The sequence below is a fragment of the Pyxicephalus adspersus genome, chromosome Z (assembly GCF_032062135.1).
Source record: "Pyxicephalus adspersus chromosome Z, UCB_Pads_2.0, whole genome shotgun sequence".
NCBI classification, from domain to species: domain Eukaryota; kingdom Metazoa; phylum Chordata; class Amphibia; order Anura; family Pyxicephalidae; genus Pyxicephalus; species Pyxicephalus adspersus.
Window position 1 is genome coordinate 22,474,882 of NC_092871.1, and position 23,818 is coordinate 22,498,699.

At 39.7% G+C, this 23,818-nt stretch overlaps 1 protein-coding gene across 2 annotated transcripts; it reads right to left on the reverse strand.

Moving 5' to 3' along the window:
* Positions 1–9,838: 9,838 nt before the first annotated feature.
* Positions 9,839–19,351, reverse strand: TBCB (tubulin folding cofactor B). 2 transcript variants are annotated; one of them, XM_072429843.1, is made up of 6 exons: positions 19,116–19,351; positions 15,514–15,657; positions 15,308–15,404; positions 14,892–15,083; positions 12,675–12,747; positions 9,839–11,844 (listed from the first exon to the last, which is right to left on the reverse strand). In XM_072429843.1, the coding sequence occupies exons 1-6, from the start codon at positions 19,230–19,232 to the stop codon at positions 11,727–11,729; spliced, it is 741 nt and encodes a 246-aa protein (XP_072285944.1). In that variant the 5' UTR covers positions 19,233–19,351; the 3' UTR covers positions 9,839–11,726. The 2 variants fall into 2 exon arrangements, with proteins under 2 accessions (XP_072285944.1, XP_072285942.1); XM_072429841.1 differs by lacking the exon at positions 12,675–12,747 and adding an exon at positions 13,381–13,453 and having other exon boundaries at positions 19,116–19,348.
* Positions 19,352–23,818: the final 4,467 nt, after the last annotated feature.

Below are 23,818 nucleotides of genomic sequence, written 5' to 3' on the forward strand. Positions count from 1 at the left end.
TTATGATTCTGTAGATGAGAACAGTAGGTGAATTTTAAAATCCAAGATCAGCATCTCCATATGAGTCCAAAACCAATAACACTTTAAATTATATGAATATATTTGGCCAAATGTTGGCTAGAATGGAGAAAGTTTAGAACCCAGATGGGGTTTTACCACTATATGGGATGTTAGTAAGCTGTTCATTCATTGTGTCCTCATGTAAAGTGTGTGCAAACCCTAATAATGTCTTAGAAGACAAGAATTTGTCATACACTTTACATGAGAACATATAATGGTGTGACCTGATTATTACCCAAGATTTTTTTTCTAATTTATTCATCCATTCAAATTTAAAACAAATCCTGGTTTATGTTTGATTATATCAATAACTATATTTGATTAAACCAATGATTAGTGACCAATTAATAAAGTCCAGATAGCAAATCCAAGCTGTTTTGTGGTCCTGTAGAACAATCCTAGCACTAATCACTGAGGAGTATTTTTCTATTGGCTAAAAATTAAAACATGGATTTTAACAGCTTTTTCATCTGTTGAAAAAAAAAGCTGCCAATGTACTGATGTCCTATTATTTTTGTTCAAACTACTATTTTTGTTTTGTTCAAACTACTGTTTAGGGTACTTGCAAATGACTGCACAGGTGTTTGCAAATGCCTGAAATAACCAAGTGGTTAGTGCGTCTTATTACTGTCTGGTGTTTGATACTTGGTGCCTGCGGTAAAGTACTACTACAACCTGATTTATTAAGGCTCTCCAAGGCTGGAGAGGATACACTTTCATCAGTGAAGCTGGGTGATCCAGCAAACCTGAAATGGATTGAAAACATTTGCTAACAAATAGCAAATTACATTAGGAAATCAATTGCAGGTTTGCTGAAACGCCCAACATCACTGATGAAAGTGTATCTTCTCCAGCCTTGGAGAGCCTTAATAAATTAGGCCCCTAGTCTGAACTTAAACCTAAAGTTATCACAGTACCTTTATTCATCACTGTTGGAAGCCTGATTGCTAGGTTATAAAGTCTGTTCATACATACACACGCATATAGCATAAATAAAGCAATCAGGTTTATTCTGTTCCCCGTTTGTTTTTTGTTTTTTAATAGACCCCAAAGTATTTAAATACTGCACTGAATGTCTCCATATGAACAAGTAACTCATGAAGAGCAATAAACCATGTTATCACATATATCCTTAGTATCACAGTAGTGAGACACCTAGTGGTAAAACTTCAATAGCATTGAAAACATTTGCCAAATATTAGCAAATGATTTTAAAAAATATTCATTCCAGATTTGTGGGATCACTCAGGTTTTTTACAATATAAAAACTATTAGATGAGTTTGATCGGCTCATGTCTTTTTGGGCTTAATCAGATTTTTTGGTAAGAAGTCAAAGCTTGACAAATTGTGCCATCAGGCTTAGTAGCAACAACTTTCTGTTATTTTATACAATGCCAATGCTGTAGTACAGTTTTCTTCTTATTTGTATATAAATTACAAGGGACCACTTGATTCTTTTTTGCAGTCTTTATGCTCAACCCAGGAGATGCTAGGCGCAGGCATGGACCACGTATGAGATCTATGCATGGAAGTGTAGTTGCTTTACACTACATCATAATCAGTGATGAAGCAGAAAATAAATACATTGATGATAGAAGACTAACATTGCTATCCTTGGTAATTATAAATGTGATAATATAAAAAAAATGATAATTGTAATTTTAATTACAATGTAAGATACTTAGGAAAAGAAATGCTTACTTAATTGCAGAGTTCATTCATATTCAGCAGAGACAGCTCATTTGGCCTTTTCTCTTTCTTAGATTCACATATGTTGTTACTGCCATGTAGAAGTTCTAATTTTCTTTTACTGGACAGGCCCAAGATGACTGTATATGGCAGAAATAAGATGGCGTCTGCTACTGTGACTTTTGATGGTATGCACCAACCTTCTCAAGTTGATCTCACTACCAATAATATAATATTCCTCCTCTTTAAGGGTATTCTAGAGCTTTATCAATTATTGGTCTTATTCCAGGTTTATTGTCGCTTCTATCTGTTTTGTAGTTCCTATTGGTTCTACTAAAATCATAACATATGGTATCTTCTTGAATAAGCATTTGGTCTTTCTCGTTCGTTACTTTAGATAACTCTTGAGCATCATCCTTCATGTCATTTATATGTGGTTATCCTTACTTTGCCTTATATAAATATTGCGTCAATGTATGTATATGTAAAATATACCTGAACCCTGTGAGTATTGTAACAGGTGTTTTTGTAAAATTGTTGAATCTGTACTTGTATTGTGTATGAATACGTTTTCTACAAATATACAAACAAGTTCATTAAGCATTTATGTGAGCAACAAACCTCTTTTCTTTAACCTTATCTTCTCTTTCTTTTAGAAAAATGAGCTTAATGAGATTTTTTCTTGTGTTTTGCTTTGGTTTCAACACAGTCTCACTTAATTCTTTGCTTTCTTTCTTCAACTGTTCAAGTAGGAATTCTGAAATTTAAGTACAAATACATTTAAGCATACGCTCCAACCAGGACACAATATAAACATTACTCTAAAAAAATTATTCAGGAACAGCAGCAGATTTAGTTTAAATAATAAATAGGCTTAAAAGAAGTGGGGGCACATTGCAACTTCCTTGTCTTAAATCACAGTTAAGATTTAAACATGCCATCTCTTGCTAGCTTGGGCTTTTAATTTTTTTTTCTTGGCTACTCCTATCTACTACCCATACTGGTAGGGCAAATGTGTGCGGGTAGTGACTGAATTCTGCAGAACATAGATAATGGAGACCTGTTAAATATTCATGAACATAATAATGTTTGTACACAAATTATACATTTTATTGGATGTATTCACACAGGCATTACTCCCAACAAAGGTGTAACTATAGCCACTTCTCCAACAAGGATGTATATATAGACATAATGTGATCCCTATGGGGCTCAGCACTGTCTGGTTACATAGTAATTAAAGCAAGCAGCAATAGCTTTTTGAATACTTTGAATATATATATACAGTTTTGGAGTCTTTAAAAATACCGTAAGAACATTCTTAAACTGTTTAAAATCTGTACACATTTATAGTATTTCTGCTACAGACATTAGTAAATAGAGCAATTTGTTCAGTTTGAAATGTTTGGCCTTCATGTGGCTCTCAAAGACTAAAGTTTGACAGAAAGATCTATGCTTGTGTGTAAGTTTGCCACAAATAAAACACTTTGTCACTTATGACTGTCAGAAAAGAGGGTTAAAGTTTGGATGGGAAAAAGTTTTTCCCATCCCAACAAGAAAAAAAGTTTTTCCCATCCCAACAAGAACTGTGTAAAATTGAGGAAAAGCCTTCAATAAAAAAATAAATGTGGCTGGCACTTTAGATATCTAGAGAAGGATAAAAATGTTTTTAAAATAAAATAAACATAACATTATATATACATAAAATAGTAAAATGTCCTGGTATAAATTTAACAGGTAGTCTTAAAACTACTTTCTCCATCTGAACAAACTATAGTTTCCTGATACTTACCTTTAATCAAATTAATTTTTGATCAAATTATCAAAATACTGGGTGTCTCGCTTCTGTGGTCCCCCCACTTCAACTGCTATGTCATGTGCAGCTCTAAAAGAAAACGTGTTCCCATGTGATGTTGTGATGTGGGAAGGAGGTGTGGTGGGACCAACATTGTACAACAAGGAGATACAGATATTTATACATTTTATTTTAATACTATACATATTAATAATAACAAACTGTATTTATATAGCACCAACATATTGCACAGCGTTGTACATTAAATAGGGGTTATAAATGACAGGCAAATACAGGCAGTGACACAGAAGGAGGAGAGGACCCTGCCCGAAAGAGCTTACAATCTAAGAGTCCAGAGGTGTTGGATGCTGAAGATTATAGAAGTGCCCCTTTTTCTGCAAGAGAAGGTATAGTCAATCTAGGCACTACTGGTGAGTAATAAAACTTTATTTTCCAAAGCACTATTTTCTTAGATGTTTTTATAATGATCTGATGAAGAAAATCCTTGTTTGAGCTGCACTACCACTGTTGTGTTGGACTAATCACATTCACCACATTCATCACATTGCCAATGCTAGGTGAATAGGATGGAAATGAGAGGACACAGAGTCAATAAGAACATGGTTAGAGGGGCAGATGAACTTCAAAATGTAGTGGGGCTCCATACTGCGTAATTTACATTCAGCCAGTCTGTCACTTTAATAATGTTTTATAGGTACATACCCGTGTCACAGTCTGCCAGTACTGACGGGTAAAAAGAGTATATAAAGTTAAAAAAATTTTCTTACATCCAGCCATGTCTATTGAGAAAATACTCGCCATCTCTCTGTGTGCTCAGCACAGAATTCTGGTCTGGACATCATATATGATAACTGTTTGGTAATAACCTTTTCGATCCTAATTTTCACAAAAGCTAAACACGAGATTTCATTCTACAGGCCCAATCCCAACAGCAGATTGTGTTTTAAAGCTATTTTACCAAAAACATGGGTTCCAGTTACAGAGCTTAAATATTTTGCTGGGGGCATGTTAGCCAACTGCCATTTGGGGGGTTGCCAACATCCATGACCACAGTTTGACTTTGGCTCATTAGCCTTGCCTAGTTGCATCCAGGTACAAAACGAACAAATGAAGGGGTGCCACAATATGAAGTAGGCCTAGGATACAGTCTAGCAAACAGACCCACCTTGGGGGATGCTTTATTTAAAGGAGTACTTCTTGTGTTATCACTAGGACAGACTAACAGTGATTATTGTCTTTCTCCTCTAACAAAATCAATTGCACTGGTTAATGGATAGATGAGTACCAACAATGTGCCCATGGAAAATCATATTAGTGGCCCATGTTTATTTGCCACATTTGTTAATGTATGACTTGCTGGACAAGTATCTAGTAATTCTGCAAACATGAATGCAATTTTCTTGCACCACATATTCCAAGGATCGACAGAGGCTTTGTGTACGAGGGGGTGCTGAGAAGTTCCTGGCTTTGCCCCCTTCCAGATGAAATAGAAAAATGAGTGTGGGGGCATATGACAGCCTAATATCTTAGTATGTAACTATGCGAATATCAGGTCTTTGCCATTCTTTTAGTGAGCAGCTGTGATGGCACAGACACAAGCAAGTTTCGAGTTTCCAACGTCGTTGGAGTTATGGGCCCTCATGAACTTTTTGTTTCTGCTCATGACCTTTTTGTTTCTCCAAGGAAAGTCAGCAAAGAACATTCACACTGAGATGTCACAAACACTGGGGGATGAAGAGTCCTTCCTACAGCACTGTCGAAACCTGGATATCTTGTTTCAAGGCATTTCACTGTTGAAGATGAGCCCCGCATTGGGTGCCCCCCAACCTCAATTGACCCGGCAACCTCTGATGCTGTCCATGAGCTAATTATTGAGGACCGGCGAATATCCGCAAAAAAGATAGCCCAGATACTTGACATCTCAAGGGAGCCTGTTTGGTTTGTTATCACCACTATCCTAGACATGCGCAAGCTTTCAGCGGAGTGGGTGCCAAAATGTTTGAACAGTGATCAGAAGAAGGAATGCGTTGAAGCATCAAAAGCCGTTTTGGCCCATTTTGAAGCTGCCAGGACATTTTGGCTAGGTTAGTGACTGAGGATGAAACCTGGCTCCACATCTATGATCCTAAAACCAAGGAACAGTCAAAAGAATGGCGCCACAGCAGGTCTCTGCAGCGGAAGAAGTTCCGAACCCAGAAATCGGTCATGGCATTCGTTTTCTGGAACAAAGACGGTATTCTGTTGGTGGACTACCTACCTCAGGGCTCTTGTATCACGAACAGTATTATGCTAACTTCCTGGACCAGCTGAAGGAGGTAATTAAGATGAAACGCTGTGGAAAGTTGACTAAAGGGATCCTTTTTTTGCAGGACAATGCACCTGCGCACACGTCCAACGCTGTGACTGCCAAATGGAACACCCTTGGTTGAACACCCCCTACTCACCTGACCTGGCCCCTTCAGACTATCCGTTCCCAAATTTGAAGAAACACTTGAAGGGGCTGCTGAGAGCTGGTTTTCGGCCCAACCTTTTATTTGGACGATCTAGAAAAGCTGCAACCACCCTGTACCAAGTGCATCAGTCCCAGGCTGGAATATGTTGGATAAAGGTGTTATTTCATATCTCTGGCTCTCTTCTTTCTGCCAGGAACTTCTCAGCACCCCCTCGTATGTGAGGGTTGTCATGAGAATGATTGTGATAGATAGTAGCATTCTTTTTCACCCTAAGCACATTGTACAACACCCCTTCTACTAACTGCTATGGTCACAGATTCTTGTTCCTGGGCCTGAAGGTATGCGATGGAAAAGCCTGGAACACAACAATTAGGGTTATACTGATGGCAATAAAGTGTAGACCTACCATTCACTGCCAATATAATGACGTGCTGCAGTACTGCAATCTGTTTAAATACATTTCCTGAAAAATCAAAATTGCAAATATACTCTTAAATATATGCAGTGATATTTGCAGTGACTGCATTTAGCATTCTCCTTTGTGCCTTAAACTATGGAAGTGTTTAATATAAAGAAATACAAAAATGGCCTATAGTTGTAAAAAAAAATGGTCAATCATAAAGATGATCACATTTACAAACAACTAACCTTGAACAAATTGATGATTCAAAAGTGCTCAATATGCAAATATACTTACTTTTAATATATCTTGAGCAACTAACATTGTAACTGAATAATTATTTGATAATCAGAGCATAAGTATATGAAATGTAGAATACAAGAGGATCAATCGTTGCCTGGCCTATTCACTGAGACTGGTGACAAAGCAGACAATTTTCTACTCTTCCAGCTAAGTTAACCATCTGAGCAATTTGTGTGGTGGTTTAGTTCCACTTTAAACTTTTTAATTTTTAGCAGAAAAGGGATTTAGAAAGAAATATAAGTGTAAGAATTCCATTGGGATCACCCAGCTTCACTGATAAAAGACTATCCTCTCCAGTCTTGGGGAGCTTTAATAAATCAGACCCATGGTGAGAGTCTTCTTTCATTATTGTAATAGAAATTACCAAATAACTCCAGCTAAGAATAGGTCTTTTGTTTAAATAAATGTTAACTATAACTTCTAAAAGTCAGAAGAGCTTGTTTTCCAACACTTAGGAAGCCATACATATCTTTACCCAATAACTGCAAATAGTGCTGAATTAGGGGTGCTGTATAGTTACTGTATAACTGATACCATCACAACTTGCCCACTCCACTGAAACAGCCCTTACTAAAGTGACCAATGACCTCATCAGAGCTAAGTCTCAAGGAAACTTTTCCCTGCTCCTTCTCCTTGATCTTTCCTCCGCTTTTGACACTGTCGATCACCCTCTTCTAATACAAATCATGCACTCCATTGGTATCTGTGACACTGCTCTCTCTTGGTTTGCTTCTTATCTGTCTGACCGCTCCTTTCAAGTTTCTTTCAATGGTAACTCCTCACCCACTCTCCTCCCTGTTGGTGTTCCCCAAGGGTCAGTCCTTGGACCGGTTCTCTTTTCTCTGTACACCTCCTCTCTGGGTAGTCTCATATCCTCCTTTGGCTTACAGTACCATCTGTATGCTGATGACACCCAAATTTATCTGTCCACCCCTGACCTGTCTCCCTCAGTCCTGGATAAGGTCTCATGCTGCCTGTCGGCCATCTCATCATGGATGTCTGACCGATTCCTGAAACTCAACCTGGATAAGACAGAACTCCTCATCATTCCCCCCTCAAATTCCAAATCCCCCCCTGACATATATCTAACTGTTAACAACACTGTTATTCGGCCCTCTCTTCGGGCACGCTGTCTTGGTGTCACCTTTGACTCGGCCCTCCCATTTACCCCCCATATTCAGAACATTTCCAGGTCCTGTCACTTTCACCTACGCAACATCTCAAAAATCCGCCCCTACCTGTCCCCTGAGACCACCAAACTCCTTGTACATGCTCTTATCATCTCCCGTCTGGACTACTGTAACATCCTTCTCGCTGGTATTCCACTAACCCGACTCTCTCCTCTACAATCTATCATGAATGCTGCAGCCAGACTCATCCATCCTTCCCACCGCTCCTCTTCTGCTGCATCTTTTTGTAGTTCTCTCCATTGGCTTCCATTTCACCTTAGAATCAAATTTAAGCTCCTGTGCTTTGCCTTCAAATCCCTACACAGTTATTGTCCCACTTACATCTCTGACATGGTTAAAAAATACTCCCCCTGCCGCTCCCTCCGCTCCTCCAATGATCTACTAATGACTTCCTCACTCATAACCTCATCACATGCACGGTTACAAGACTTCTCTAGAGCTGCTCCAACTCTCTGGAATGGTCTTCCTCGCCCTATTCGGCTTGCTCCTACTTTCTGCTCATTTAAAAGAGCGCTCAAAACCCATTTTTTCAAACTTGCCTACCCGGCTTCTTCTGTCTGCTAAACCCTCATTACTTCCCACCACTACATATCGCCCATCCTATTGTGTGTGAAATTCCCCCACCGACTAGATTGTAAGCTCTTCGGGGCAGGGTCCTCTCCTCCTGTATCACTGTCTGTATTAGTCTGTCATTTGCAATCCCTATTTAATGTACAGCGCTGCGTAATATGTTGGCGCTATATAAATCCTGTTTAATAATAATAATAATAATAATAACTTGTTTATTCTACAACACATCCTTTTCAGTTGTTAAAATAAATGCCTTGCTCTCTAGCATGCTGAGATGTGGGCAGAGCAAAGTCAGCATTTTTGTAGAATCACAAAAAAGGTCATGCCTTTAAAATGTAGCACGTTTTGCTGCAACCCAAGCTGCAATTCATTCTGAAACCAAGGTAACAAGTGACTTTTGGTATGCCAAGAGTTCTGGTGCCAGCGGTCTTTCATCAGTTAGCCAGCTAAGTTCTGAACATTTACTTTTTAAAATAAATATTATGCTGATCTGTATGCCATAATGTAATTAAGATATGATCTGCACTGCACAACAGACATTTTGCTCAGGCACGTGTACGGCTTACTGGCTATTGCTATATACTTGGTATCTTCAGAAACTGCAGAGGGGACCCAAGAAATGCATTGGTATGGGACAAAAAAGTGAATAGTTACAAACTCTGTTTACTAGTGACACTCGGGAGCCTTGTACTTATTCAAGTAAGTATTATGCTGCCCTTTTTTGAATACCTTATATTAGTCTGGCAAGTCAGTAATCCAGTCTACCACTGTCTATGAATTTGTAGCCTATGGAAATTGCTATACTTGTATCTAACACCATCAGTAAATGATTTGGGGCATCACAGTGGGGGCAGACTCCATGAGACTGGTATATAAATGGAATGTTGGGACTTGTAGAGCACAGGAAAGTCTTTCCTATGGACTCTTGCCTCCACAGAAACCAGGGTGGTAAGGTTGGGATGATGGAACCGGCCATCATTTTGGTTGAATTCAGCTACAAAATTAGGTTACTTATTTTATGTGCAAAAAAGAAGACAAATATAATGCTGAATTATTAGGCATGCTTGGCCCAAAATATATATTTTTATAAAAGTGAAGTTGTACCTTAAAGTAAACTAAGCTTGATCTCAGTGTGTTGTGTTGCATTTGTGTTTCACATGGGAAGAAGGTGCCAGTTTGGATCTGTGTGTGATCCTGCCCTTTGCTTTATTCCTTCAAATAAATGCATGCACAAGTGTGAAACAAAATTGGTAGTTAGGGAGCTGTGTAAGAAAATCAAAATAAAAAAATTGTACATAAGAGAAGTGTTGCATGCTTGCAGTGTGTGCTGGATAGCAATAGTAGCAGTATTACTTCATGTTGTCATTTTTTGTTTTTATTGCTCCCCTTTGAATTAGCAGTTCAGAATTCACATTGAGTTTGCACTATACATTTAATCACAAAATGAAAAGTATGCACAATATAAGGTAACACATATATACTTCTATATACCTAGAATCGTGTAAACCTCTGCACTCAAGCCGACAGGTCTACAGCATTTTTCTCATCAAGTTATTCAACGCCAACGCTCAGAACTTGCATATTAAGGAGAACAATCCATCTGCATGATATTATATATTGTAAGGCTGTGCTAGTGCATCTGTAAAGTTGCACACACACATTTGATTAGCATGAACAAAAACATCACATTTACATTTTATAATGCTATTGTTTTTTTTCAGCATGGCCCTTGATTTGATTTATCATGTGTATGCCAGTCTATCCAAGGTATTGTATGAAACAGGCATGCACATATTGTCAGGATGTTCAAATCATCTGTGGGGTACGCTACACTGTAAGCTTTACCACACGCCTAAATTTGCCTGTAATTAATCTTTGAAAAATTAGTGATTGATCACTAACTATAGCAAAGGTGGTCTACCTAAGATACATAGAATACATACGGTACATAGAAGAATAGAATAATGTCTATTTGCACATTATTGACAAGTGTAGAATTTGTGTGTCATGAAATCTAGCCATATACTACTGAGTTGCTTTAACGGAGGCACATTATTTTATCAGGAACCCACTAATCCCAAGTAAGTTATGAAATTACATCTAACAAGCTTTCTCAGGGCTCATTCCATTCACCACCAAATTGGGAACTGTAATTTTTTTTACCCCATTTTAGTCAGTGGTGCCATTTTGCACACATACAAAGCAGAGATCACTTATTTATAGTGGAAAAGAAACTAGAACCAAAATGTTGGAAATTTACTTTAAAGGTAAACCAATTGTTGTCTTTTAGATAAACTAACTGGGTGCATTGATTGCAAATATCAGGTCAGCATAAATATCAAGCAGATAAAAGCCAAGAGTAGGCAAACATTCTGTTTTATTGTACACTCAAAAAAATAAAAACATTGGCTTATGGATGTCTTAGGCTACGTACACACCTGCTATTGTTCTTGTCTGATAATCAGCTCAGGGCCAATATCAGACAAGATTATCTGGCATGTGTACAGCGCCCGTCATTCATCGTCTGAACGACCGTCCTTGCGGATCTAAGGACAATGGACGACAAACGATGCCAATAGAAGTGAAGAGGGAGAGAGCGCAGCAGGGTGCCGCTCCGTCATTCTCTCCCTCCCCTCTCCATAGAGCAGAACGGTGCTGTATGTACAGCACTCATTCGTGCATCGTGCAGTCGTTGGAAAGGATCGTGAAAGATCCCTTCCAACGACAATTATTGCACGTGTGTACCCAGCCTTAGGAAAAGAACATTTTTGAGAGATCTCAATTAAATAAAAAAATATCCATTTCTAGAGCATTACTATTTTCACCTACTATGGCTCCGGTGTTCCTATGATTTTAATAAAATAAAAAAATGGTCTAACAACGTTACTTAAATTACCAGGAATGTGCAGCAATGTATAAGAAACTATTTAAAGTTTAATATGTTATGATCACACATGCTTCTCTTCATTTAAATACTATTCAGTCTGTACGGATACAGCTTTTGAAGAAAAGTCCAATTTGTTTTTTTTGAAATCTCCTCTTTATCATCAGTGAGGTGAAATGGTTAATGCCAGGGTCTCCAGATCTGCAGTATCGGGTTTTCAATGAATGGGAGGAGGATCACTGATGAACGCATACAAATATTACTTTCCTCACAATAATATCACATTGAATAGAGCGCGCAGTGGTGAAGGTTGTAGATTGACTCTGAAGGAGGCACCAAGGTAGGAAAGCGCACAAAGCTGTCACATTTCATCATCAAGGCCATAATCCTCTTCTGGGAAATCCCCAACAACCACATATTGTGGTTTTACAAAAGCACCATACTTTGGAGCACATTCGAAGTAACGCTTTCCTTCAACACTGGAAGAAAAATAAAGACTTTTAAATAAATATTTAAAAATGTAATTATTATATATTATTTAAAATTATTTAATTAATATGCAGACAAATAAATACAGGTGGGATGTAAATCTTGTAGGTGCTGCATAAACTACCAAGAAAGGGAAGCGGAGAAGGTGGTCAGTGAAGGAACAACCGATTGAATGGGTTTTTAACTAATGCCACTGCTACCTCTTTTGACAAAGACTTGCCTACTGCATAGAGAGAAAATCTACTGTCATGAATTTGGCCAAAAACACATGACGGCATACTTTCCAGGAAACTTACTGTGATAGAAATATATAGACTACCACTGGCTCTACCATGGCAGCCTAAAATTAAAGCAGAAGTAACCCCCCCCCCCCCCCCAAAAAAAAAATAAAAAAAAAACACAACACACTTACCTTTGGAGGTTACTTCCATCAGGTCCCACATCTTCCTATTATCTGTCTTTGGCCCAGCGCAGAGGAAGCGCCAGGTGCCAACATCCTCTATCTTGTTCCAGGTTGTTTTTCCTACGTCACCCGATTTCGCACTGCACAGGTGCGAGAAAAGATGACGCAGATTGGGAAAAAATTGCGCTCCCATTCATTCTTGGTCCCCTAGGCGATCGGGAATTAAGGGGCGGTGCTGCATCCCCTTTTTATTTATTTATTTATTTTTTTAAACTAACAAAATTTTTACTGGCTATCAACAACCTACAGAGAGGTACCCAGGACTGCAGCATGTACCTCTTTCTGGTGGCAAATTTATGAGGTATTTCTTCAATTAAAGATTTTTAAACCCAACCTGTAGCCGAAATGTTTTCTTACCTTCCATCATGCTTTCCAAATGGTTCATCATACTTAACACCAACCCAGTGTCCTGGTTTAAAGTCAGTTAGACCTGGAAAAAAAAAAAAAAAAAAAAAAAAAAAAAAAAAAAAAAAAAAAAAAAAAAAACACACACAACACACTTACCTTTGGAGGTTTCTTCCATCGGGTCCCACATCTTCCTGGTATCTGTCTTTGGCCCAGCGCAGAGGAAGCGCCAGGTGCCAACATCCTCTATCTTGTTCCAAGTTGTTTTTCCTACGTCACCCGATTTCGCACTGCACAGGCGCGAGAAAAGATGACGCAGATTGGGAAAAAATTGCCGATCTCACTGCGCTCCCATTCATTCTTGGTCCCCTAGGTGATCGGGAATTAAGGGGCGGTGCTGCATCCCCTTTTTATTTTTTTAAACTAACAAAATTTTTACTTTAAATAAAAGGGTTATCTACCCTTCTATGTAAAGCAAAAATTCTGAGTTTAGGTAAGCTTTAATCATAAAGTACAAAGTGGTAATATGTATTACTAAGTGTTTTGAAGCAGGACTCCCTGGTGTCAGTATGACCATTTTGACTAAAGGCTGGCTATCAACAACCTACAGAGAGGTACCCAGGACTGCAGCATGTACCTCTTTCTGGTGGCAAATTTATGAGGTATTTCTTCAAGTAAAGATTTTTAAACCCAACCTGTAGCCGAAATGTTTTCTTACCTTCCATCGTGCTTTCCAAATGGTTCATCATACTTAACACCAACCCAGTGTCCTGGTTTAAAGTCAGTTAGACCTGGAAAAAAAAAAAAAAAAAATCAGAGCAAGAAATCAGAAAAGTAATGTGGCCTTTTAATTCCCTAGCATTATGCTATGCTAAGATGATTTTTGCCCCATAGAAACAGACTCGTCTTGGGCGGGAAACGGACATGTGTAGAGCAGTAACCCGATGTTGTTCATGGATCCCTCCTGATAGTGACAAGGCAAGTCAATGGAGAAAAAAAACAGCAGGGTGTCACTCACTTGTACTTCCCATGTGTGTACAGCCCTCATTTGTTCATCTATCACTCATTGTTTCCAATGACAAAAATTCAAAGTGTGTACACAGCCGTGAACAATGTACAGAGCGAGAGGGAACCCTACCGGACAGACAACACCCCAACTGAATAATCGTATTAAAAAAGGTAAAAATAATCACCTTTATTTTGGGACTGTGACAATAATTTGTTCTAGCTACAAACTCATGTGGTCTCTGAAACTAGGTCTTATCTGTTGTCTGACAGTCAAAATATCATACCTTACACCACCTTTAGCAAGAATGTGGCAAATACCTTGGCAATGTTTTCAACATATGAGGGGGTGGGAGATGAGAAATAATCAAAGATGATAAAAAATGAACATTGAACCAAAGGTGCATTGTCAGTAATGGATCTGAAGAGAGTCATATGTCACCACTCCTTCATTTACACCAAAAGAGCAGAATATTTCACCTGTGGTATCTCTCTTTGTTGGAGGTCTACAAGTGAACAAAACTATTATAATATGATCACAGAATGTCTCATTTAGAATATTTTCATTAAATAAATTTGCAAGGTGGGTGGTTGGTGTTTTCAGTCAGATATTAGAACGAGACGAATGTAACTAGCTTTTTATTGTTTTGTTTCTTTTGTCTTGAAAAATTAATTTTACGTTTACACATGCAGAAACACCAGCCAACTGCAGGCATGTTTTCCTCATCTTGTGACCACTATAGGAACTGTCCAAGCACAATGGATCATTCCAAAAAGCCCTTCCAAGAGCTATGCATGTGAACAACCTTAAGCTACGTACACAGGTTCAATGGTTCTCGCTCGATAATCGGCTCAGGGACGATATCGGACGAGAATCTGGTGTGTGTACAGCGCCCCGTCCATCGTCTGGTACGATCGTCCTGGCGGGTCCACGGACGATGAATGATCCTAATGCAAGGCATGGGGGAGAGGGCGCAGCAGGGTGCCACTCCGTCGTTCTCCCCCTCCCTTCTGCATAGAGCATGAACGGTGCTGTATAAACAACACTCGTTCATGCATCGTGCAGTCCTTTGTCGTTGGGTGATGGAATGGATGGTGAAAGATCCTTTCCGACGACAATAATTGCTTGTGTGTATGCAGCTTAAGAGTTCAGATTTTACCAGTTTTCAGCAGAGTTTTCAAGAAACATCAGGTTTGTGTACCACCCCACAACTGATTACTCACCAACATACATAACTGTGCCCCGCTTAGTTGGTTGTCCAGCCACCCGCACCTCACATCGAGATCCTGCTGTAATTGATTCAGCTGCCAGCCTTTCCTCTTCTAGTTTGTGTTGCTGCTCTGCTGCTTTCTGACTTGCCTCCTCTTCATTAAACTTTCCCAACCTATTCCTCTTCAGGAAAGACCGTACTGAGTCTACAGGGAACGGAGAAATGTTTTATTAACGTACATACCAATTTGCCTAATGGCCATACAAGGAGAAACGCTGCCGATGTATAACTAAAAAAAGTCAATTTTAATCAGTCTTGCAACACTGTCATCTGGTGCTGCATAAATACTGTGACAAGCAAATGATCGATTTGGATTTACATCACTTAAAAATTTAAATATTACATAACAAGAAAACTAAAACATCAAACCTGATCGTTTTTCGTATGCATCATTTGAAATTTCATATTTCTCCACCCTGGACAGATCTTCAAATTCCCCCACTTTAGCACCGCTCTTATCAATTACCTGTAAATAAATAATGGTTACTTACAATTTTCAGTTTCATTTTTATAATCAACATAATAATCCTTCAAGCTTGCACAAGGATACTTCAGGAACCTTAGCAGTTACTTACATGGATTCTGCAGCCATCATCGACAGGGTAAGAGCCTAGTAGTGCATCATCCTGGTCCAGGTTCTGGATGAAGTTATTATCTACACTGAATAACTTTAAGTCCATACAAGAAGCCGGAGACCCGACCACCAGCTCTAGCTTGCACTGCAACAACAAAAACATTACAAACCTAAAAGGTTAGTCATCAAGCTTTCCAATGAAGAAATACATTTACAGCTGTAGTCCATATATAAAGCATATTCTACAAATGTAATTCCACATATCAGCTTTCAATACATGCGTTCTAGTCAACCTAAAGTGGAACTCCACACAAAGGATAACATACATAGATAAATACATAAAAATCTATTGCTTTACCTAAAAAGAATTTGTTATATTGTTCCATTCTTGTGAATTGCACTACTCTATCACACTATACAGCCAGAAAAATAAGGCTTTACCTTTACATCTTCTTGAAACACATCTGTTGGATGCAATTGGATGAAAACTCCAGACAATTATATAAGTACATTTACTGTTTAACCTGCCAGAGAATGCGTCCTTTTGCCAGGTTCTCTTTAAACATATTTTCTACATCACCTATGCAGCCCAAAGATTAACTTTAATGCCCCAACCCTTAAGTCCTGAGATCGGGTGACATATAAAGAAGAACCCAGAGAAAGAAATAAGGTGTAGGAAGCGCCTGGCCAAAGACAGATGCCGGGACGACGCAGGAACCAAACCAAGGTAAGTGTAACCAGGTAAGTGTGTTTTTTTTATTTTGAGTATAGTTCCTATTTAAATGTATAATCAGAGTGTAAGAAAGAAATGTAGGGTATGCGATTCCAATGAGGAGGGAATAAAGCAAACCTATTCCTTTGCATTGCATGGGCAAAGAACAAATTAGATTAAGACACAACTATTCTATAATCCACATGTTCTTACAAAGGTAAATTTTATTCTAACTAGGTTTCAGCCAAAAAAGTATCTTTAAAGCAATGTAATAAATAACCTGTTTAAAAATTATGATAACATCATCACACGGCTGTATCAATAAGTTAAACAATGCTGATGTGGGTGACAAAATCTCCTGTGAAGGTATGCGTTTAATGCTATAAAAATTTCTCATTAGAAAACGAACGACTTATCAATGATTATTCACGATTATTTTGAATGATGGTCTAGTGCACCATTCTGTGCATGCTGTAAAGATATGATCGTTGAATTATAATCCACCAATAATGTATACACATTAGATGCGATCGTTTGAACGATGCAGGAAGTGAGGTGTAACGCAGAACAATCCACAATCACTGAACGACCGTACACACAATAGTGAATGATCGTTGCCCAAACAGATCTTCTAGGACGGTCATTCATTTCCAGCAACATTCCTCGTTCATCGCCGTCATTGGCCAGTCGTTTTGCATTTTTTTTGTTAACGATTAACGAAGGATCGGTTGTTAATCGTTCGTTTACAATGACAATTATTGCACTGTGTACGTAGCCAAAGTCTTGCACAGGTAGAAGGCTGATTTCACCCAGTGCGTAGTTTACAGCTTAAATTGGCAGCTTGCTCTGGCTGTTGATTTGTACACCATTCAGATCTTTAATCCTCTCCCTTCACATCAGTGCTGCCTTTGGAAGACTACAAGGAATGGTTCAGGGACTGTTCACCCCCTAACAAGGAGAATATTCAGCAGTGACTGTTCAGCATAACAGGAAATGCCTGTATAGAGGCAATGTGCAGGTCTACTGTACAGCAAGATTCCCAAACACTACTACTTTGAGGGCAGAAGAAAATAAATAAATAAATAAATAAATGTGGCTGTAAAATGTTCTGCCTCCTGTAAGCCTATTATTTCAGGATTGTTCACGCCAATATTATTAAAGCGGAAGTAAACCCAAAACAAATAAATCACACTTACCTTCAATCCCACAGATCAGTCTATCCATCTGGAGATTTCTTCCATCAGGTCCCACACCATCCCGGTATGTGTCTACATTTCGGCGCAGAGGGAGCCACAGGCGCCACCACCTTCTTCCCTTTTCTTTTTCCTACATCACCCGAATTTGCACTGTGCAGATGTGAGATCGGGTGACGTAGATTGGGAAAAAACTTCCCAATCTCACTGCGCATGCGTGAGATTGGCAATTTTTCCCCCAATTGATGAAAGGGCTCCTTCTGTGCATGACCCAGATGCTCAGGCATGTCCAGACGGAGCAGCCAAGAGCCTCCCGGGATGCGTGACGTAGGTATGCCAGGATTCTCTGCATGCCCATTCATTCTTGATTGCCTAGGCCAGGGGTCGTCAAACTTTTATGGCCACTAGGCCATTTCAGGGGTGGGCAAGAGCAGACTAGGCTGAAGTCTGAGTCCCGCCCTAATGGCTCCGCCCACCACCAGGGAACACCCCCTGAAGCAAAATCACTCTCCTCCATATGCATTGCAGAGGAGAGGGATTTCCCTTCAGGGAGCTTTCCTTATTTTCCGCTGAAGGGAGCTTTCCTTATTTTCCGGTAGTTCCTAACGCCCCCTGGCAGATCTGGCCGGCAACCCATGGCTCCGGAGCCGCGGGTTGCCTGTATGAATGCCCTTCTCAGCAGATCTCATTCATGTAATGACAACGCTTCTATTATAGTAAATGCTGTGTTACAGCATGATAACCACTAAGGTTATTATAAACCAGAGCGGAGCTGGGCATCATCACCCAAAGAAAATCACGAATTTTTTTTTGAGACAGGTGGCAAGAAATTATAAGTGGGTGGCTGCCGCTGTATTGTTACCCAACTTTCAGTTACCACCCAAAAACAGCCGGGTGGGTTGTGAAAAGTTCCGGCTAAAAGAGGCTAGGGAGAACACTGAAACCCATTCACATGAGTTGGGAAAATAAGGAAATATGGGCATTTATGGTCACAAGATTTGATTTGTCAGGGACAAAAACCACTATACACCTTCTCCAACAAAGGAAGAGTCTTTAGTGTCAAATCTTTTTGTTTCATATGCGGTGCTGGTGACATTTTGCATGCTGATCCTGCTATAGCGCCATTTATCTGTTACTTTACTACCCACATGTACACATACTGTATATACAGGAGGTATAGGTGTAAGCCCTGAAAACTAGATTTTGCTATGATCAGACTAGCAAGAAGTAACGCTGCAAAGCATTTTTCATCTGCTTACAGAATACGGTTATCACTGATATGACAGGATTCACTTAATACGTCTTTATTTCAGACGTCGTATGCAGAGCTGCATACACAAGTATTAGCAAACATCTGAAAAATTAAAACCCCACAGTCACTGCCTAATAATGCTTCCAGGCACCTGGGAATGGTAAATGGCGCAGTTATAAATCATCCCCATAGCAATGTGCAGTGGGGAAACTGGAAAAAAGGGAAATCTGTCTTGCAGTTGTGTTGCATGGAGCCATGCAATATGGGCACAGTGATGGGTGAGGGGATCAGTGATGCACCCCCGTTGTCATGACATCACAGGTGACAGACACGTGACTCAGACCCTGCACACACCTGGGGAAAATAACACAATATGACAAGAATCAGCCCCGCCCCCCACCGTCTCCACATGTCTCCCTCTCTCAGGCCTTTATGTCCCTCCTCACTTTTAATTCGGCAAGCGTCAGGCCTCTGTCCAGCCTCTTCTCTGCTGTAAATGAGTTCAGGCTGCTGCTGACCCTGACGGTGACCACCGGGGATGAGCTGACAATGACGGTGCTCATTGCTGAGGCGGTGGCTGCTGCTGCTGCTGCTGCTTCCAAGCCCGGGATGATCGAGAAGAAAGCTCTCAGCCAATAGCGACGAATGACAAAGACGATACAGACGTCCCTTTAACGAATAGAAATTCCAACATGGTGACTTCGCAACGACCAATCATTTTCGGGTTCCTGCCAACCATTGACACAGTGGGCCATTGGTAGTGTAGCAAGCATTTGAACACGCCCACTAAACGCACCAATGAAAACGCTTATTGTCCCAGTAGGCCGGAACAGATATCTTTCACGGAACTATAAACACGGCTTTACGTGCTTTCCAAAACTAATAGGAAGCAAGTATGGTAGTTGTGCGAAAGACAAAGAGTGTTGCACTGAAACGCATCTCTTGGAACGCAAGCAGTTATGAAGGGAGGAGAGTGAATGTATTGGGCGAAAGTACTGCGTATGAGGCATAAAGAACCTGCACTGCAGTGGCCATTCTGTGAGAGAAAGTCGCATCAAGGTGTTTAAAATAAAAATGTGTATGATGTTACATAGCAATGGCAGCAGGTGGATGAAAGAATAAAAAAAAAGTGGGCCCAATTATTCCTTCACTGATTATTTAGGTGCAGGCCCATTAGGTTTTTGCTGCTATGATCGGGTGACGTAGATTGGGAAAAAACTTACGGACCCCACTGCCTATGTGCGAGATAGGCAATTGTTTTCCCTATTGATGAAAGGGCTCCTTCTGCGCATGCCTGAGATGCTCCGACATGCGCAGAAGAAGCAGCCAAGAGCCTCCCGGGATGCGTGACGCAGGTATTCTGGGTGGCTCTGCTCTCCTATTCATTCTTAATCACCTAGGCAATCGGGAATTAAGAGGGCAGTGCTGCATCCTTTTAAAAAAAAATAAAAAGGGTGTTGCACAAAAAAACACAACATTTTTACTTTAAATAATGGTTGTCTACCCCTTTATGTAAAGTGAAAATTCTGAGTTTAAGTATGCTTTAACGCTTTTTTCAAACATATATATACAGTGGTGTACACAGTCAGCGGTGAGCTCCTGTGCAAAATTGACTAGTGACCCCTCCCCCCCAAATCTTCATCTTGATCTTCCCCTCATTCTTTTTTGCTCTCCCACGTTTTCTCTTTTTTTCCGTCTCATCACTTCCTGTTTAAAGCTATTGGGCATGTGCAGGTCTGTGTGTGCAGGGCTCCAAGGTTTTGCAGCTGCATGAGGGCCCCTGGACACTCCTCAGCTAGCAGGGGCCCTTCATCAGCTCACATGGTCCTTGCCATGTAACTGCCCCTGGCTGAAGACTATCTGGGGTCCCTCATGCAACTGCACTGGTATATATCTGCCCTATATATGAACAGCATGGTGGCTCAGAGTTTAGCACTCTGCAGCGCTGGGTTCCAGGTTTAAATCTCAAGCAGGGCTCTATCTGCATGGAGTTTGTAGGTTCTCCCCATATTTGCTAGGCTTTCTTTTCACATTCTAATTGGCTTCCTGAATACAGCCACATTTGCAGCTCAGGCTCTATATACCCTATGGCATCTGGTTGTTTATATCAGTGTTTATGATGATCTTCAATTTATGTAACACTACACTTATTAAAGGCATGAATCTTTACTTCCTGCTCAGGTAACCTGGTTGAGAAACGCTGATCTAATCACTTTTATATTGTATAACTGCCCGTCCTTACTTACTCTTACTGCACTAGGAGTGTAATGTACTAATATGGTTGTTTTAAAGGGGACTCATTTCAGGCTAATTTCTTTCCACCACCAATCTTCTAATGATAAGCGTGTATACCTGGTCACCAGACCTCTGTAATATAATATGGTGAACCTAATCTAGCAAATCTTTGAATATGATCAGGCAAGTAATATTGAATTGGACCAGTCTGGGTAAAATTTGAGTCTGATCAGCCTGATCTCATTTTCATTTATGCTGAATAATGCCATAGCCTCTGATATGAAAATGCTTTGCTTTGATTGCATGTAGTACCTCCTTATGGCCTGCATGTGGCACTGTTGTTACAGTAATTCTGATCATTTTTAATCTATGAGTATACATTTTCTTAGGGACTTATTATTATTATTATTATTATTATTAAACAGGATTTATATAGCGCCAACATATTACGCAGCGCTGTACATTAAATAGGTATTGCAAATGACAGACTAATACAGACAGTGATACAGGAGGAGAGGACCCTGCCCCGAATTTTATAACATTAACCAAGTTTCCTATTTTATTCTGTCTTTTAAAACTATATATTTAGTATTGTTTATTAGATTTTACTGCAGAGCAAAACAGGAGCAGTGATACATTGTATAATACATATTTTATAAAAGGTTGCCACTTGATTTATGAATTCTTGCATTTCTTTCTAAAAAAAAAACATTTTTGGTTAACCCATTTCAGAAAAAACATTGTGTAGTAGATGCTATCTTTCTAAGTGTCAGTCACTTCCGAGAAAAAATCTGCACACACATAAATAAAGAAGATCTGCTTCTTAAAGATCCCCCTGTGTATTGCAACTGGGAGCAGGTTCACCAGTGTAGTAGTTTCAAATTTGAACCAGAGAAAGTATTGAAAGTATTGAGCATTTATGTTTAAATTTACCTCTGCACTTTTCTAGGAATCAAGTTCCCTTGAAGGAGGATATACAGGTTTTTTTTAGGTGGATCTTTTACTCAATAATTATGAGCAAGGATATTTTATGTTGCTTTTACGTGGGAGTACTGAAAACAGTACAGGAAAACCTGCACTAAGTATATATAAAGACTGCAATTGCAGACCTTTTTTTTCTGAAAATTCCAGTTCCCTGGCTGTTATGCTAATCCAATCGCTTTACTGGAACCACTGTACAAACTAGGAATCCAGAATTCAGTATCACTCTGACGATTATTATCCTTCTTCCAGATGAATTGCAGCCGAACATTCAAGCAGAAAACCATGACAATCTCTGTTTTTCCCAGCTCTTGAGTGTGTGTACAGGTTGCAACATATTTATCAGATTTAAACTTAAATTCACATGCCAATTACACAGATACCAAATTTAGGAACAGAGTACATTTGACAAAAAAAAATCATTCAAAATTAAATGAATTACTGGCATCAAAATTAAGGAGGAAAAAAATGGGCAAGTCATAAAGGAAGACATATGGCCTTCCACATAGTCGTATCATGTGAGCATGATCATAAATAGTGATAACTAAATGCAATCTCTAGAAAATTCCTGGAAATCGAAAACATCCTACGCTATAATCCACACATGATATTTCAGATTCAGTGGAACACATTCAGGTTTGTACACTTTAGTGCAAGCTTACAGGTCAAAGGACATTGGTCTAAGGCTACGTACACACGTCAGATGATTTTTGTCCAATAATTGCCAAAGGGCTAGTATCAGACGAGAATCTTGGGAGTGTACAGCGCTCTGACGTTGTTCATGGATCTATGCTAACGAATGATCGTAATGGAAGTAAAGGGGACAGAGTGCAGCGGGGTGCCAGTCCGTCGTTCTCCCCCCTCCCCTCTCCATGGAGCAGAACGATGCTGTATGTACAGCGCTCATTCAGTCTTTATAGTCTTTAATTTCAAAGCATAGAACACCTTTAACTGTTTGATTTCTTCAGATTTCAGTTCCTAAACAGCAGAAGTGATCACTAACAGTCTGGATGAGTAAGCCTCGGTGAAACTTACTGTATATACAAAAGACAAACCTATGACTTCATGCACTACGTGTTAAAATTCCTTTAGCATTGATTCCACTTACGTACTGCTAGACTGATATGAGGTATAGTCAAACATTTCTAACAAACCATACCAATAGGGTAACTAGGTCAGCAGTTTCCAATCACACTCACAAAGTACACATTGCATAGAAATCTATCAATCTGTTCTCATTTATACTAGAAGAACAGGAATAGCTGCAGAACAGCAACACAAATCTACTGTAAAAAAAAAAAAAAAGTTATAATAATACCGTTTTGATGTAAGGCTCCTTTTCAGTATGATAATATTTTGTTAATTCATTCCCACTTATTTTATATGATGATTTAAAAAAAAACTTGTGATTCTTTTGTAAATGGGGGTTTATTTATAAAACAGGGAATCTGAAAATCCCCTCAAATATTCCCTTTTTTTGTTTCAATAGCAATAATTTATTTCCACCATGTAATGTTTAACCACCTAGCCGTTATGCCCGACCTTCGTACGGGCAAAAACAAATGGCTAGGATGGTTAAGCCCGTATTTTTGTCACATCCTTAGCTCCATGGTCCCGCTGTGCACATCCAGCGTCGTTTTCCTATTCCAGCGTCGTTTTCCTATTCCAGCGTCGTCCGTCGATCTCCCTCTCCGGCGTCAGGTGCCAGCGGGACCGGTAAGATGCCGGCCGGTATCTTGTGTTCCGTCGCCCGGCATCTTACCTGGTCCCGCTGATCGTCCCACGTCCTTCTCGTTCCAGCGCTGGATGATCTCTGAAGGGAGAAGCCATCCGGCGGAGAAAAAAAAAACGGACGGCTCCTCCCTGCGTGCGTGATGACGTCGGCGCGTGTGCGGGAAATTCAAATAGAAACTTATTCCTTCATTTTGTATTG